The sequence below is a fragment of the Gallus gallus genome, chromosome 3 (genome assembly GCF_016699485.2).
Source record: "Gallus gallus isolate bGalGal1 chromosome 3, bGalGal1.mat.broiler.GRCg7b, whole genome shotgun sequence".
Lineage (NCBI taxonomy): Eukaryota > Metazoa > Chordata > Aves > Galliformes > Phasianidae > Gallus > Gallus gallus.
In genome coordinates this window covers 95,601,656-95,619,560 of record NC_052534.1, presented here as the reverse complement: position 1 = coordinate 95,619,560, position 17,905 = coordinate 95,601,656, and the positions used below count along the sequence as shown (strand labels likewise).

The window sequence follows — 17,905 nt, the reverse complement described above, 5'->3', positions numbered from 1 at the left end:
GCTCTCTACAACTACCTGAAGGGAGGTTGTGAAGAGGTGGAGGTTGGCCTCTTCTACTGTGTAACTAGCGATATGGATGAGAGGGAATGGCCTCAGGTTGCACCATGGGAAATTCAGGTTGGACATTAGGAAAAATTTGTTCACTGAAAAAGTGGTCAGGTGCTGGAATGGGCTGCCTGGGGGGGTGGTGGAGTCACCATCCCAGGAGGTGTTCAAGAAACGTTTAGTTGTTGTACTGAGGGACATGGTTTAGTGGATAATATTGGTGGTGGGTGGACAGATGGACTGGATGATCTTGGAGGTCTTCTTCAACCTTGCCATACGAGAATCACCAGGAAGATGATTGCACGGTGCCTATGACATTCAGGAGTTCAATTGAAGTGAACTCTTGCAATTGCATTTAAAATGCTTTCTCGTTGTAGTGTTAGTGTCTCTTTCTTCTTCCTCTTCCCTCTTTAGCTTTTTATTTTTTAGTAGAAAGCACAAGCGTGGTATGTGAACTTCAGAATGTAAAGCTAAAGAAACGTTTCGATGCCTAAAAAAGATGTATCATTGGGTATTCTTCTGCTATTTAAACTGATACAGTGACGGTCTCTATATTGTCTGTAAAGCAAAATCTACTTTGTTTTTTTTTGTTTACAGAATTCTATGACTGCCCTTATTGTAGCAGTTAAGGGTGGCTACACCGACTCAGTGAAAGAAATACTGAAAAGGAACCCAAATGTGAACTTAACTGATAAAGATGGAAATACAGCTTTGATGATTGCGTCAAAGGAAGGGCATACTGAAATAGTGCAGGATCTTCTTGATGCTGGGACTTACGTGAATATTCCTGACAGAGTGAGTAAACTGTCTTACCATACCAGTGTAAATTTGCATGCAAATTTGTGGGTACATTTTTTAATGTTTCTGCCACCTAGAGGTATTTCCGTGTATTGCAGTGTTACAGCTATTTGAAGTGGCAAATGCTGCCATGAGAGGAAATAAAGTCACTTTTTGAAAGGAAACTACCCAAAACACTCTGTGCTACTGTGCAGCTCTGGGGTGCTTTTTGTATATCAATATTCATGATTGTGCTATTAAAATAGTAAATCAGTGGATACTGGGAATAATAATATATTTCTTTCAATACCTCCCCTTGTCTTTAACATTTAAAAAAAACATTTTATTAGGAAACTTACGTATACTGGAACATGTCGCCCAGTGAGGTTGTGGGTGTCCCCTCCCTGGAAGCATTCAAGGCCAGGCTGGATGGGGCTGTGAGCAGCCTGGTCTAGAGGGAGGTGTCCCTGCCTATAGCAGGGGGTTGAAACTGGGTGATCTTAAGTGTCACTTCCAATCCAAACCATTCTATGATTCTGTGATTACAGTAAGTGTTACTTGTCTTACAAACATAGAGAACAGCTGATCTTTTTCCTCCCCATTAGTAGTTCAGGCTTTTAGTTGTTTAAGAGGGATCTGAGTTTCTTGGGTGTTTGTTTTGCCCATGAGTCTGTAATACTTCATCTCTCTGCAAAAAAAAGTGTGTGTGTGTGTGTATATATATATATATTTGTATATCTGTTATTTTCAATCAGAGATTGAAAATTTTGTTTTGGCAGTTGAGGTCTATTTGTTTTTTCTTCTTTCTTTTAATGAGTGCACAGACACAGTGTCTCTTCGGAGACTATAATTTTTTTTCCATGTTGTCTTTCTTTTTGCTAAATAAAGTTAATTCACCTTCAGTATTCTTTCACAATTCTTCCAGAGCGGAGACACGGTGCTGATTGGGGCTGTTAGAGGAGGTCATGTTGAAATTGTGAGGGCCCTGCTCCATAAGTATGCTGATATAGACATCAGAGGTCAGGTAAGTACAGCAATGTAGATGTTCGCATCCTTCTTAAATAGGATGTGAATCTGGATATCAAACAATTATGCTGTGTATCTAAAAACAGGGCTTTAAAAAGCTTCTCAAATTCTGCTCTACAGGGAACTCAGATTCCCATCAGATGTTAAAAATGTCACGTTGCAGTGCAGTTTTAAAGATGGAGAGTGTATGTAACTGTAACGGTATGCTAAGCAGCATTTTGTTTTTAATTACTCTGTATAATGGTTGAAAAGCAAAGGGTGTAAACAGAACTTATTCCATCAGCACTGCTGGTGAAATCAAGGTTTAAATAGGTCTAAAATAGTGAAATATTTTAATACATTTAATGTTATTATACCTGATACTTTTAATGCTAATGTTACATTGGTATGATACCCCTATTGTCAGTAGTGTTAAGTCAGTTATGTCCCTGTGTGTGATTGGTTCCCTCTTTAGCAAACTTCCTTGCTGCAACAAGCAGTTATTGTCTGTGGATTCCATATTTTCTACCTGCCCTTTCTTTCCATTGTTGTCTTTTGTATAGGGCTCCGTTTGTATTCTTCCAAAAGCTCTCTTATCTGAGCTCTGCACTTTATTTTACGTTCAGCTTGCTTTGTTCTGTGGTGTTGTGGAAGGATTGCTGAGTCCTGCCTGGCCTCCCAGCACACGTGTTCCTTGTGCCGCATCCCCACAGACACTTGGAGCTCAGGGGAGATCCTGAACAGATAGAAAGTGACTGTAGGGTTTTGTTAACAAAGTGCTTGGGAGATAAAGAGCTCAGATGAAAGGCTTAGGTGTGAGCATCCAGTAGACCGGAGTGTGGCTTTGCAGGTGGCGTTAGCAAGGAATCAGCTTCCTCACTCTGGTGTCTTGTTGGAAGATCGTGGCTGAGGAAGAGGTGACTTGAGAGGAGAGAAGTCTCAGTGAGCAGGCTTGTTAAACTGGTGAGAAAGGCTTTAAAGTCAGTTTGCTGTGAAGCCCAGAATTGAGAAGAAGAGCTGCAAATGGGAGTACGGAAAAGGCTGTAATGGCTGCTTAGAAGCAAGTCTGTGTTTACAGTGCTTTCTTGAAAAATTCTCTACACAAATATGCATCAAAAAAGAGACAAGTTGCAGTGCAGTCACTAGGCTACAAATAGTTCCAGTCAGAGATTTCCCGGGCTAGTACATATTACTGGGGAGAGAGGAAAGAAGATATAATGCAAGGAGATTTGCAACTGTCTGCTTTTCTTCCTACTTCAGTGATGTGTTGCATGGCTCATCTGCGTTCTGGTCCTTTGTGTTGACTTTCACATCCGTTTACTCCTACGGCTTTCCAATGTGAATGTTGTTCTTTTGTTCCTAAAGAAACACCCAACCAGTCCTCCACTACAACGGTTTTATTGGGCTATGCCTTAAAGAAGAAAAGAAAAGAGAATGTCTGAACTTTTTTCTTTTTTAAAGGCTTCAAGGTGGTTACTAACTCTGTGTTCTAATGGGAGATAAGTCTTTTAACTGCCCCCCCTCTTCCCCCCCCAAGGCAAAGGCAGATTGGCTCTCAGATTGTTAGAGCTCTCAAGATATTTTCTTCTGGTTTTTACATTAGATTTGTATGCTTTAGCCAGATTTCCCCACCAGGTTCCACTGGTGTACCAATGAGAGTTGGTAGCATTTCCATTTGCCCTGAGCTGTACTAAAATTTGCTGATTTGTGTGCTGTTTTCAGTATAGTGATTGCATTTTATATATTGGGTTTGAAATTAATCCAATTGTGTATTAAAGTGCTACTTTTTTTTTTTTAGGATAATAAAACTGCTTTATATTGGGCAGTTGAGAAAGGAAATGCTACGATGGTGAGGGACATCTTGCAGTGCAACCCTGATACTGAAACGTATACAAAGGTAAGTATGAGAGTTTTGAGAGCGTGCTTTGCTTTGTTTAACATCTTCTCTCAATTCCTGCATGATGTTAAGATCACAATACCAAGTTCAGTTTTTGAGAAGTATGAATATCATGTGTGCTATTTGAAATAAGTAACTTATTTTTTCCTTCTTTCTGAAATACAGAATTTCTTTCCAGTAACGTTAATGTCCACTTCCATCACTTCCTACTGAAACTCAGTAGGACCATCTGCCCGTACTTTACCTCAGCACTGCTGACACTACCAGCAGTAAGCTGATACTGGGAAGGCTGGGAAGAGCCTTCTGATATTATGAAGCTCGGTGAAGTTCATCATTCATTGAATCAACAAAAAGGAAAAAAAAATAAAAGTAGAGAAATGTTCTGTGCAGAATTGATTTGCCTCTCCCCTCAAATATCTTTCCTTGTATCTGTATCCACTCTTTCTCTGTTTGACACTTAACAGAAATGTGTTCTGCACACGTGTTTTTTGCTGCTGTTCAATCAATCTGTAACAGTGTCTGATTCTTTTTTAAGCACAGGTATGCTGAAGGGTCATCACCTGCAAAATAGCATTTATTTAGAAAATTATCACAACAGTGTAGGATTTAATTTGTTACAGTGTTACTGCTTTTTATTTGTTACTGAGTATACAAGGAAGGTTTAGTGTGTGTTTGTCTCCTCTTTAAATTAGGCTTTGCTTTTACTTTCAGGATGGAGAAACACCACTTATCAAGGCAACCAAGATGAGAAATATTGAGATAGTAGAGCTTCTTCTGGACAAAGGAGCTAAGGTCTCTGCTGTAGACAAGGTAAATAATATTCATTTGTTCATTTACTTCAGTATATTTAGTCATTTTAGTTCTGCAGTCAAATTTTATAGTGAACTGCTGAGGCTAAATCAGAAAGAGGTTTTATTTCAGTCATGTGGATGGAGACGTTTCTGTGTCGGGAATAAGAACTTCACAGATAGGAAATATTGATTCTTAATATGCTCAAAAAAGAGTACAGATGTGGTTATGTTAATTGTCGGTCATTTTTTATTATGATTATTAGCCACTAAAGTAAGCAGTGCCAAAGACACATAACAATAAATTGTTACTGGCCTCTTGTGTGTTATCTTCTTTGGTAAACCTCTTAAGTACAGGAGTATTTATTTGATACTGTTGACATCTCTTAGAGCTATCTTATACCTCGGGCATGGAAGTGACATTTTTGATTTGGTGTAATAAGGAAACTTTCTCTGAAGCTTTTTTGAGGGATCTGTGCAGACGTTGAAATAATTCTGCTGAGGAGTATCTCTTATTCTATACAGGTCTGTGAATTTGCTAGCAGACACTTGGTTCTGGATAGAAACTGCAGTTTCCATGAACGTTGAAAGAAGATAATGCCTTAACTTTAGCATTATGAGGCCTTCACTTTTTCACTTATGTTTTATTTTTGACTTCTGCAATACTTTTTCAAGGGAGATGAAAAAGCTGGCTGTAAGGTTTAATGCTGTAAGGAGTTCCTTAAAACGTATTGCAAGTAAATAATGCATTTGAAGGGATGTGGAACACATTTTCTATGTGATGGGTCTTAGTAGGTCAGGTTAGTGGTCGAACGTAATAATCCTGAAGATCTTTTCCAACCTAAATGATTCTCTGATTCTGTGACATTGCCTTTTCATGTTACAAATTCATGTTAGCTATTACTAGCTTTTTTTACTGAATTGCAGAAAGGAGATACCCCACTTCATATTGCTATTCGTGGAAGAAGCCGTAAACTTGCTGAACTGCTCTTGCGAAACCCAAAAGATGGTAGATTGCTTTATAGACCCAACAAAGCAGGAGAAACACCTTACAACATTGACTGCAGCCACCAGAAGAGTATTTTAACACAGATATTTGGAGCTAGTAAGTAAAAGCATTGGTCTAACAGTGGTCAAACATGCCTTTTATTTTTAACCTTTGCATTGTGACATCAGATGCTCCACCATTTCTCTTAATCACTTTTACTTATATCTTGGTTATGTAAGAATTTTCTTTCATTTGCTGTGATTTTGTGGAGAATTTGTAGTAGGCTCTGATAGTTTTGATAATTGTATAACAGTTATATAGATGATCAACGTTCCTTCAAATAAGAATGGAACAGTAATACTGCTGTGTTAATAACACTAATAATATCATATGAGAGGGCTATGCCTACAAATACAGGTAAACCTGTCATAATTTTATGTATCAAAATTGTCATACTGATAGGATTTCTTAAAACAAAGCTCTATAACACAGTATTTATTTTGCAGGGCATTTGTCTCCCACGGAATCTGATGGTGACATGCTGGGTTATGATCTGTACAGCAGTGCTCTGGCAGATATTCTGAGTGAACCAACCATGCAGCCACCTATTTGTGTGGGCTTATATGCTCAGTGGGGAAGTGGAAAATCTTTCCTGCTCAAGAAACTAGAAGGTAAATTTCAGTGTAGTCTTTTCCTGTGGGTTCAAATACACCCGTGGAAATCATCACATAGGCAATAACAGTTTTTGCAGCAGCCATTGGTTCATCTAGTGCTGTATTTGATCTGTGTTCCTGTAATGAGAAGATTTCAGTTTTATCATGGTCAGTTTGTCTGTGGTTTGCTTTATTCAGTCATACAACATCAGGACAGTCCATAGGTGTTGCTACCTATTGACCCGCAGTAGTGAATCTGCTCTTACAAACTGCTTGAAAGTGTGGTTGCTGGGATATGGTTTGACAGCTGGAAGCTGTCAGATCAGGCTGAGATGTCTTTTGTTGCTGCTTTGTCTCCTACGTGTCACTTTATCTTTCCAGTCTAGGAGTAATTCTAAGCTAAGAATATTTTCCTTTATGGTGTATTTCCTCTGCACTTCGTTTTCCCTCTCTTCGTTTCTTTACATTGAGCTTTTTTGAACTTTCTGAAGTGATACAGGGAAGCAAATGCAGTATATGAAGAAAGTAATTTACAGCTCTTGCACATAAACACAGAACAGTTTTAATACTTGAAAATTCTAAATGCTGGTCATACTTGAAATGAGCATCTTCTTTACAATTTTACTGTTTTCTAGCAAAGGATATTTTTCTGAGATGTTTCAGGATAATTCAGAATTTTTTTACTGTCTTGATGCTGCTTATTTCCTGTGATCTGTGTGTTTTAAAAGATTCCATATTAGTCAAAATGGTTCCCCACATTCTTTTTCTTCATACCAAGTACCACACCATAAATAAAAAGCAGTGTGCATTTTTCGAATGTGATGTTCATTGTTCATTAACTCCTATGTATTTAGAACACTTTTCAGCATTTCTTTCCTGCTTGTTGTTCTTCTTTTCATCGCGTAGATGAAAACATCTTGCCCTCCTCTTTGCAGAGAAATTCATGAGTTACAGTTTCCATTGTTTTTGGTCAATATTAGGCAGAAGTTACTGTAGGAAAAAATATCTTCAGTAAATGAGGATCTTTATAATAATTCCTGTGCTTTTTGGTCTAGAATGGTTTAACATGTTCACTGGTCTTTGTTTTTCAGATGAAATGAAGACTTTTGCAGGGCAGCAGATTGAACCTCTGTTTCAGTTCTCCTGGCTGATTGTGTTCCTCACACTTTTGCTCTGTGGAGGTTTGGGTTTATTGCTTGCTTTCACAGTGGATGCAAAGCTTGGAATAGCAGTGTCACTCAGCTTATTAGCAGTGCTCTACATTTTCTTTAGTAAGTCAGTTTTATATGAAGTTTCTGATGGCTTTTGCTAAATATCTATTTTTAGAATTAGTCTTTGTTTTGTAGACAAAGTTTGTGTTTTAGAAATAAACCTGATTTTGTAGAAAGTAAGACCTCCTTTGGCCCTTCTCTTGTGTTTTGCATGTACTGTGTGAGAAGATGTTCTTGAAAACAGACAAAATCCATGCATATTACGATGTTGCTATTACCTTTCTCATTTCTGGCCATAATTGTTGAAATTCATTAAACTTCACTCTGTATCTGTATGTGAACTTTGTGATTCCTTTCAGTTGCGAATTTTGACTAAAACATGAATTTCTTTTTCCTTCTTCTAGCTGTAATTTATTTCGGTGGTCGAAGAGAAGGTGAGAGCTGGAATTGGGCCTGGGTACTAAGTACAAGACTGGCAAGGCACATTGGATACTTAGAGTTGCTTCTCAAACTCATGTTTGTGAACCCACCAGAGTTACCAGAGCAAACCACTAAAGCTTTACCTGTGAGGTTGGTTATTTCACTTACTTGGTTTTGAATGAATAATTCAGGTTCGCTCTGACGCTTTCCAGACTGTGCGTATTAATGTGTATGCATATTACTCTATGAAAAACTGTTACGATTACTGTTTGGAGAACAGCAGCTGTAGAGGCTGATGCAGGTAAATTCTTGAGTGTGTAAAGATCAAGAAACTACACTGTGAAAGTACTGCTGCTACTCTGTGCCAAAGTCAGTGAAAGGTACTGCTGCTTGCTGGTGGTGTGTGGTTGTTTTCTTGGTTATTTTGTTGGGTTTTTTTGTTTGTTTTTAATTAATTTGTGACAGAGAAAGTAAGAAGTTAGCAGTAGGCCATAGCAGAGAATTATGCTTAATGCTTATTTTGCTTATTATTGTTGTTGGGATATCTTTTTAAGACTTCTTTTCTTTCCTTGCAAGTGGAGCATCAAGCTGCTCAAAGCTTCTAGCTTATTGTAAGCAAGAAAGAATCAGACTGAGTTTTATGGTTTTATCATACTGCTGTCATTTAGAAGCTGTTATTTTAGCCCAGTGGTGCTTTTATATGATGCTCCTCCTCTGTATGTTTTTTGATCTGCCGTAAATATTTGATAATATATCAGAGTGTGACTTTAAAAATACTTGTTGACATTATGACCCCAAAGCATAAGGATATTTTTGTTTTTACTGCTGTCTGAGATACCATTGTCGCTATCTTCGTTTTTATCTTTTTTAATAAGTTTTAGAATAGGAAGTGGGCCAAAAAAGAAGTTGATAATGTGATAAATAAGTATGTAATTTCTATGTGAGAGATGAAAAAAAGAAGTGTTTTAGATGTTTTCCCACTTGGGAGGAAAAAAACAAATAAAAGAAATGTTTCAGCTACTGATATGCAGGAAGATTTTTGCCTTGGTGGTCTAAAACTATTTCAGGCTTTCCGAAGTATATAACATATATTTTTTTTTTTTCCTCTTTCAGATTTTTGTTCACGGACTACAATAGACTGTCCAGTGTAGGTGGAGAAACTTCATTGGCTGAGATGATTGCTACCCTCTCTGATGCATGTGAAAGAGAATTTGGTTTCTTAGCAACAAGGCTATTTCGAGTTTTCAAGACAGAAGATACACAAGGTTTTTATTACCTGAGTGGCATTTCTGATTATACCATTTCAATGCACCGTTATTAGGAGTTCTGTTCCTCATATTAGAAGCTCTTTTTAGAAACTGCTGTAATCATGCAGAAGGGGAAATTCTCTGCATTGTCTTGCAGAGAAAAATGCTCTATTTTGTTTGTTTATCTTTCTTTTATTAACAAATGCAGTAAGATGAAATGAAGTGTTCTTACTTGATCCAAGTGGAGGAAACTCTTTCTGTCCCGTCTGCAGATTGCTGAAAGAAAAATATGCAGAACAGTGTATGATGTTGTGAGATAAAGGGGAAGTTCCAGTTCGTAGAAAACTTATTTCTGCTTCGAGTTCAGTTTCAGTCCGTTACTCCTCATTTAGACTTGAATTGATCACGCATTGAGGAATCTGTGAGATGCCATCTTTTGTCCCTGAATGAAATATTTCTTCTCTCCTATGTTCTTCAGGGTGGAAAACACATCCTATGTGCCAAATGCAACTTGCTCTTCATTATTCTTTCTTAAACTCACTGTATGTTCTTTATCAAACTATTATGTGGATTTTTTTCTCCCTTACTTCTGTATTAGACGTTTTCTAGTTTGTCTCCTTCATTGAAGTTCTCCTTCAGCTTCAGTGGTGCTGTAATTTCTCTGAATGCAAGGTTTGATTTGGTGCTGCTTCTTGTGATAAGCTGTAGTAATTGCCTACTCCTTCACCTGTCCTACCTTTGTCTTGTGTTCCTCGGCTCTGCTGCCTTCTTGTGCTCTTTCTAATTCTGTATTTGATCTTACAACAACCTCTCCTTGTCTCTAGATGTTCATAGACATTCCATATGGTTTTCTTTTCCTTATCTTTAATGTCTGTTATGTCTCTACACTCACAGACATATGTAGTTGCCATTTCTTTGTTGATTTGTAAGTCTCCCTGTAATCCATTTCTGTCTCTTTCTATTTAGAGGAGACTTACATCCCTACTTACGTTCACTTCTAGACATCTTTATCTGAGCTTTTATTGTTCACTTCTTGCCCTTCAGTCCTGTCATTGTGCATTTCTGTTGCTTTGTACTGCATCACAAACCTGTCTGTCATCTTATGTCAGTAATGTGGAAGACCTTTCCAGCTTAAACCCTGGTCTGGAGTATCATACGTGGTCTGAAATTCTTTCAGAATAGGTTTTTTCATTGAAGTTCAAATATTGATTTTTTTTTTTTTTGCTTTCATTATTTTCTGTTAGACTATTACTATATTCTGCTCTTTGATGTGGACAAGTGTTGAATTTCTCTGCTTGTACAGTTCCCAAAGGCAGAAGCTGCTACTTCGGTTAAAACAAACAAAAAGCCTGTTTCTTAAATTGTTAGGTCTGCTAATCCGACAACTGCAATATTCTCCTGTCTCTCCCTTATCAATCCTGTGTAAGTCAGGCTGTTATGTTATGTTATTGGGTTACCTAAGGATCGTATTTCTGTTGGAAACCAGCTAGTTACTTCACTGTCTGCCTAGAACTTGTAGAAATACACTTAACTGAGGGATGTCATAAAAGGGGTGATACCACTGGTGTGAAAGCTGCTTAATGAAGGTCACTTCAATCCAGTGTGGATTTCTTAAAACAAAGTGAAGATTGAAGAAATATCTCTGCTTTATGATTTCCAAGATTTTTAGCAAATTTAGGGGATTTTTTGAACCTTTGGTGCAAATTTTTGTAAGAAGTATCCAAGTTAATATATTTTGAGTTCTCCTGTAATGACATCTTATATTCATTGTAACAGCAAATACTTGTTTTCTAGGTAAAAAGAAATGGAAGAAAACATGCTGTCTCCCATCCTTTGTGATTTTCCTGTTCATATTGTCTTGTGTTGTTTCTGCGATTGCCCTGCTGGCGATTTTTAATGTAGAGCCAACAAACATGACAGTGAATGCTATTCTTATATCAGTTACATGTGTTGTTGGTTTGGCCTTTATCTTGAATTGTCGTACATGGTGGCAAGTGATGGATTCAGTTCTGAATTCTCAAAGAAAACGTCTTCACCACGCTGCCTCCAAGCTTCACAAGCTGAAAAGTGAGGGATTCATGAAGGTAAGTGTTTGTATGAATTAGCCATTGAAAGAAGGGAACCCAACCCCCCCAACTTAGTAAGAGCTTACTTTAGATGCTGAGACCAGAAAGAATAACTTCTTAAACATTCTAGAGGTGAACAGCCAAGCCTAAGGGTAATTTGTTACTTTAAGGCAGAATATGCTGTGCTGCTGTGTGTTTCAATGTGACTAGAAGAATGAACATTTTGGAAGAGAGATTTTCAGGACTCTTGCACTTCTGGGAGGAATTTCAGTTTCTATAAGCATTAATTTTTGTAAACTTACTGAAGTATTTTTGGGATAAGTAATGATCTGCCAAAGAGATCAGGTGCATTTTTTGAGATTTAAGTATTACAACGATGTCTTTTCCTTCTCTGCTTTTCCTTTTTGTTTCTCTTAGGTTTTAAAGTGTGAAGTGGAGCTGATGGCCAAAATGGCAAAAACCATTGACAGCTTCACTCAGAATCAGACAAGACTTGTTGTAATTATTGATGGATTGGATGCTTGCGAACAGGACAAAGTTTTACAAATGCTTGATACTGTGAGTTGGATTGTTATGTAGAGATGATTTCTCTCTTCCATAGATGATTCAGATACATCTGGTTATTGCATTTTCTTTAGAATGAAAGCACGTATACAGAGTCTCTGTTGTGTTATAGTCATTTTTAAACATTTGTGTGCACAAGCGTGGCTGTAACACTAACAGGAACAGCTTTCAGAAGTTGAAAATTACATCTTAGTGGGACTATCCATGTTTGTAAATGTGAAATGCTTTGAAATCAGCGGGTGCTAATTATTAGAAAACTAAGATATTTTTGAAACAAACTTACATTGTTTGAAGAGCTTTTGGTTCTTTTTGAAGTACTTCAGGTGATAGATACTTAAATGGTAAATATTTCAGGGACTACGATATTGCTGCATAATATTTTCTTGCTAATGACTTCTGTTCTAAGTACTTCTGCTAATATATCAAGTATGCTTATTTCTAACTGGGTGAGTACCTAACGTTAGACATGTCAGTTTCCTCAATGACATCTTTGTATGTCCCTTGTTTTGTCTAGGACAGAGTGAATATAAAATGTTGAATCAGATGTTCAGATGATTCACACTTACTAACAGGGCTTACTGTCTCCTTTCTTACAGGTACGAGTTTTGTTTTCAAAAGGCCCATTTATTGCTATTTTTGCAAGTGACCCACACATTATTATAAAAGCTATTAACCAGAATCTCAACAGTGTTCTACGTGATTCAAACATAAATGGACACGATTACATGCGAAATATAGTACATTTGCCTGTTTTTCTGAATAGCCGAGGGCTTAGTAATGCAAAAAAGCTGATGGTAGCTTCAACAACCAATGGGGATGTTCCTTACACAGATAATGCAGGTAAAGTTATGCAAGAGAATAATACTGAGGTTACAAAAACAGTAGTAAAATCTGTTTCCTGGAACAAGCTAATTAAATTTGTAGATTATTAATGTTATTTTATGATGCAGTCACATGTATATGAGTGGAGAAAATGCTTTTTGATTTGGTTTTTTTTTTTTTTTTTTTCCCCTGATAGGACTGCATGAAGAGATTGACAGAAGAGTTTCTCAGAACAGCCTTGGAGAGATGACCAAGCTTGGCAGCAAAACGGCTCTCAATAGGCGGGTGAGAGATGTTATACTAATGGTCCAGTACTGGTAATAGGATTTCTTTTTCTTATTATTTTCTCATTTTTCTTTCATGTACTTAATGACATCAACTCTGAAGACTTATCCAACCATTCCTGGGAAGTTAAGATGTATGATTTGTATAGGAGAACTGTGTTCCTACATCAGTAGACTGATGTTTTATCAAAGAGGAAAAGTTGTGCTTGTTCACTCAAGTGTTCTTTTCCACAGAGCTTTATATTTGGGAACTGGGGGAATGTTTAAGCTTTCTAGGAATGCTGAAATGATACAGCATACTATTTATGTGTTACGTCAAATGTTATGTAGCTAAGTTAGAGTTAAATTCAGCTAAATATCTTTATGGTGTTTCAGCCTCACAATTGTGTATATTCACATGGTTTTTAACTTTATATTGAAGTAAAATTAATTCAATTTCAAATATATAAATTACTTTGTTACTGATCAGTACTTCTCGCTTTTGTGTGTCACTGTCAGGATACTTACCGAAGACGCCAAATGCAACGCACCATTACTCGCCAGATGTCCTTTGATTTGACCAAGCTTTTGGTTACAGAGGATTGGTTCAGTGATATCAGTCCTCAGACTATGAGAAGATTACTAAATATAGTTTCAGTGACAGGTAAGCATTGCACTTGTTCTCCTGTGACATGAAGGCCAATACCAGCTTTTTTTGGCTGGATTCTGTTGTTTTACCTGTTCCAGGCTTTGTATTCTGAATGTTGGACTAGGAAGTGGACCCCTGCAGAGGATAACCTTTATTCAGCAGAAACTAGTGAAATAAAGAGTATTACCTGTATGGGACTAATTGGAAAACTTCAGGGATTCGTGGATCTATCAGATGTATGGTCTTCAATATTGAAAATATTTTAACGCTATTTGACATGCAAATTTATTATGGGAAGTATGTGTTAGAGGACCTCATCAAATGATGAATGGTAGTGCACTGTACAGATAGATAACTAAGTGAATAGTTGTGTGTTTTGAAGGAAAAGAGCACTGTTCTTGGTTTAACAGTCCCAATATTAATCATATTATCACAAATTCTGAGTTAAGTTTATGAAAATAGAATTTCTAAACTTAGCATGCCTAATGAAATTTGAGTGCTAGGAGGACTGATACTCTCCTACCCTACCAGTAATACTAACAATAAAAGATTACGTTCAATGACTTGTATTTCTAGGATAACATTTAATGCTTAAGTAAAAAAATCTTGCAAATTTCTTATGAGAACTGAGTCATTTGAAAGAGGGAATTGTGGGAATAAAAACTTTCACAGGAGTGGAAATATTGCAGTTGTCTGCATGCATATGAAGCACTGTTTCAACAGATTCAGTGTGAAGTACAGCACTGAGTGAATGTAGCTGTATTGCCTATGCTGGGCGCAGGTCACCATGTCACTCTTGTGTGGCACATAGATGGAGCTAATAAACCTGCTGCAGATAACTTGTATCTTGCTTAGGGCGTTCCCTTTACCAGTAGGTGCACAGAGTAGTAATTAAGGCAAAGCTTGAACTGATTCCCACTGATGCATTTGGTTGTAGAAGCCTGCTGCAGCTGTATCTATGCTGCATCCACTGCCCAACTTAATACTACATTTGGCAGAACGTATTCTAGAATGGCTTAAGTAGGTGGAACTGGTTCAGCTCTGGTATGGGGGTGAGGTGATCATCTCAGTAGTAAGTATGGTACAAATGCATGGTTGTATCTCTGAGGTGAGGTTCAGCTCTGTTCAACCTACTTGTGTAAGCCAGGCTTATTGGCTGTCTGAAGTTGTGTTCCCAGTGCTTATATTGTTTGCATTGTCCTAATTTCCCCTTAATTGATTTGGAATATAGGTGCTGTTCTATATTAAGTAAAATGAACCATGACTTCTTTTCTACTCCATTAACTTAAAGCTAATATCATTAATAGAAGAGTCTCTCTTATTTTTCCTGTTGGTCTTTACGTCTAGTGATGATATATATGTGAAAACAGACCTAAAATTCTAAATAAATATGCCATCTCCTCACATTGTAGTTATCATTGGCAAATTTTAGTACAAATGTGGAAGTACAACAAAATCACAAACTTAGTTATTTGTAGTAATAAAATACTGTAAAAACAAGTAGAAGATGCCCTGGAAGAAAACTTACAGTGTACAGTAACTTGTGTTTATAAATGATAACGTGTTGAAGAACTCCAAGAGCAGAGCCTTCAAGCTGTAAATTAAATGTCATGTCACCAATAGGAATGCAGTTCTGAAGAGGGGGAAAAAAGCTGCTAAAACTTATTGACTTGGTTCACTCATCCTTTTTCTATCTTATAAAATGAGCTTTATTTGTAGTTCATACCTTGTCTTATTAACTGAAAGCCATTTTTTATTTATAGCTTTGAAATTCACGTAGTTGACTGATAAAAATGGTAGTTCTGGTTATTTCTTTTGACTGTATTTTTATCCCAGTACACAAAAGATCTTTCACCATATTAGCTTGAGTTTTGTGAACTTCTGTATTTAATTTTGCTGAAGATCACCTGTAACAGAATGAGAACATTTAGCTTGGAGCTGAAGTTGACGGTTATAATACCAGAAAGTGCTTAGATCAGGATAAGGGATGTAAGGACATAAATAACTGTTACTTTGGAGGGAGGGGATAGGTTGGGGAAGGTATCTTTCAAAAGGGGAAAAAAAAACCAACACAAAAACACCTGTGTTCTTTTTTTCTGTTATATTAGGTCGCTTATTGAGAGCAAATCAAATCACCTTCAATTGGGATAGGCTTGCTAGTTGGATCAATCTCACAGAGCAGTGGCCCTATAGAACGTCGTGGCTCATACTGCATCTTGAAGAGACTGAAGGTGTTCCAGATCAGCTGACTTTAAAAACCATCTATGAGAGGTTGGTGGATAGTATGTAGTTTGAATGATTAAATTAATCATCACAAATGATTATTGGAATATCATGGCTTTCTAACAGTGACGTAGTTGTTGTAATCTAGAATTCCTACGGTCTTACTCTCTTCTGTTAACTTCTGGCTACTTTTAGAATGACTTTCATCACTATTTAGTGCACCGTGTATTCTTTGGATTAAAACCAAAGCTCAGTAAACTGAAATTCTTTTACGGGTAATTATGTTTATTTCTTGGTATAACTCTCCTCTCTACAGTGGTCAAGCTAAGTTTGTCTAGTTAGAAATCAGAATCTGTGCTGATGTTACAAACTGCCTTTGCTCATAAAGATCTCTGCAATTTTGGTGCTCTGTTAATGATCTGCTCAAGGATGTTGCAATGTTGCAGTCTTTTTACTGAAGTTAAAGAGTGTGAAGGTGGAACGTGACTTCTTTCTTGGTTTCTGATACAAGTTGCTGTCTGTAAGCACTGTCTACATATTGCACCTGAGGGCAAGAGGTGTTGCCAGTGAACGTGCCTGTCTCGATCTGGGCTGCTTGTGAGAAAGGAAATACAGATAGTGAGAAGTGACCTGGTGACAGTAGGATGGTAGAACTGTCATTTTCTGATTGAATAAGATGGCAAATATTACAGTCATTTTATTTTTAACACAGATTTTCAATTCCAGAGCAGTTGGTATGAGAAAAATCCACAGAAGTATAGATAATTTTTCATATCAGACATTTTTCTTTAATGCTACTGAAAATGGGAAAACCTCAGCTGTCTTTCCTTTTAAAGTTATGAAACAGATTTAAATTAAGCCATTTTAGGGGCAAACTGATGGATGATTGTGTCCTGAGAAAGAAATACAGTCTGTGCTACTATTTCTGAAAGATTTTGACACTGTATCTAAGCAAAACCTTTTTTTATGGATACAGATTCTTTTCTTCATCTTTTCTTCATTCCCTGTCACCTGCATCAGGGGAAGATCAGGCTGGGTATTAGGAAAAGGTGCTTCACCAGTGGGCGGTGGGCACGGAACCGGCTCTGCTGGGCAGTGGGTACAGCCCCAAGCTGCCAGAGCTCAAAGAGCATTTGAACAGCACACTTGGACATAGGGTTTGGATTTTGGGTGGTCCTGTGTCGTGCCAGGGGTTGAACTTGATGATCTTTGTCTTCCTTCTTCCAGCTAAAGATATTCTATAATTCATTGCTTAACAGCAGAGCATAATCAATATTGTCAAGTAGTTGTTGGGCTTCTGCTGAAATTTTTGGAACAACTACTTTAATCACCCATTATTTAATGTTTCATGCAATCCCATTTGTACTGGTATAGAGTAAACATGGGAGATTCTTACTCTAAAATAAGTATGTGAGCACATCCTTTTCACTAATTCAAATTCCATTTCATTTCTTCACCCTGTTGACAAGTTGCACACGCTTGCTTAACTCTCTTGCTTGAGAGGTCTTTTTTTCATCATAGTGAGTTCTCTTGTAGCGAGGTGTCCATTAGAATGTTGGGATATTAATCTCTTATGAGGTATAATACTTTTGTTTTCCTAGAAAGCATGTATGAAGTCTTTGCATTATTATCTGCAAATATATACCTGAAGTTAGTTTGTGGTACTCATTAGTGCCTTTTGATTAATTAGCATCAGCAGTGCTAAATCACTTTGGAATGAACAAAGTCCAATGCTGTCTTCAAGGCGTACCAGCCTGTTTGCGGTTTCTGAGGAGCTGAAGGGTATATTAGAGACCTGAATTGTTCTCAAAAACATATACTAGTGATTCCAGTGTAACATTAAATCTGTAATAAACCAACCTGAGGAGAAAGAAAGAACAGGCACGACTGAATGCAGAAGGCTTATTCAGGCTCTAGATTATTAGTTGTTAGCACAGACACTTGAACAGTTGCCAGTGTCAGGGTTTATTAGCTCAGGTGTGGAGGAGATGCATGAAACCCGCCCTGCAATTTTTCCTCTTGCTATGTGGGTTGCGTCTGGAAGTAGTATTGCCACTTGAGTAGCTTGCAGATTCATAATATAGACATTCATAAACTTATTTATGAGTTTATAGTGTTTAAAGGATCTGTAACATGAAGCAACAGTGAAGAACCCTGTGCCATCTCTTGGTTAAAACAAACAAAACCTGTCATGATAACACCTCACTCCATGCTTAGGAAGAGAGTTGATGCATCTCTCTCACACTCATTTGTTGAACCTGTGTAAGGAACTAAATTTACAGCTCTC

General features: G+C 37.4%; 1 protein-coding gene across 13 annotated transcripts in view; it reads left to right on the top strand.

Annotated features, from left to right (window-relative positions):
- Positions 1 to 17,905, top strand: part of KIDINS220 (kinase D-interacting substrate 220kDa) — a 59,733-nt gene that overhangs the window by 10,254 nt on the left and 31,574 nt on the right. For all 13 annotated transcript variants that reach the window (XM_040698504.2, XM_003641063.6, XM_015276068.4 and 10 more), the window contains 15 exons: positions 643 to 840; positions 1,748 to 1,846; positions 3,626 to 3,724; positions 4,436 to 4,534; positions 5,440 to 5,617; positions 6,007 to 6,171; positions 7,245 to 7,424; positions 7,769 to 7,934; positions 8,898 to 9,049; positions 10,826 to 11,115; positions 11,515 to 11,655; positions 12,258 to 12,501; positions 12,680 to 12,768; positions 13,266 to 13,410; positions 15,504 to 15,666. In XM_040698504.2, coding sequence (XP_040554438.1) covers positions 643 to 840; positions 1,748 to 1,846; positions 3,626 to 3,724; positions 4,436 to 4,534; positions 5,440 to 5,617; positions 6,007 to 6,171; positions 7,245 to 7,424; positions 7,769 to 7,934; positions 8,898 to 9,049; positions 10,826 to 11,115; positions 11,515 to 11,655; positions 12,258 to 12,501; positions 12,680 to 12,768; positions 13,266 to 13,410; positions 15,504 to 15,666 — 2,408 coding nt within the window. The remainder of the gene's footprint in view (positions 1 to 642; positions 841 to 1,747; positions 1,847 to 3,625; positions 3,725 to 4,435; positions 4,535 to 5,439; positions 5,618 to 6,006; positions 6,172 to 7,244; positions 7,425 to 7,768; positions 7,935 to 8,897; positions 9,050 to 10,825; positions 11,116 to 11,514; positions 11,656 to 12,257; positions 12,502 to 12,679; positions 12,769 to 13,265; positions 13,411 to 15,503; positions 15,667 to 17,905) is intronic.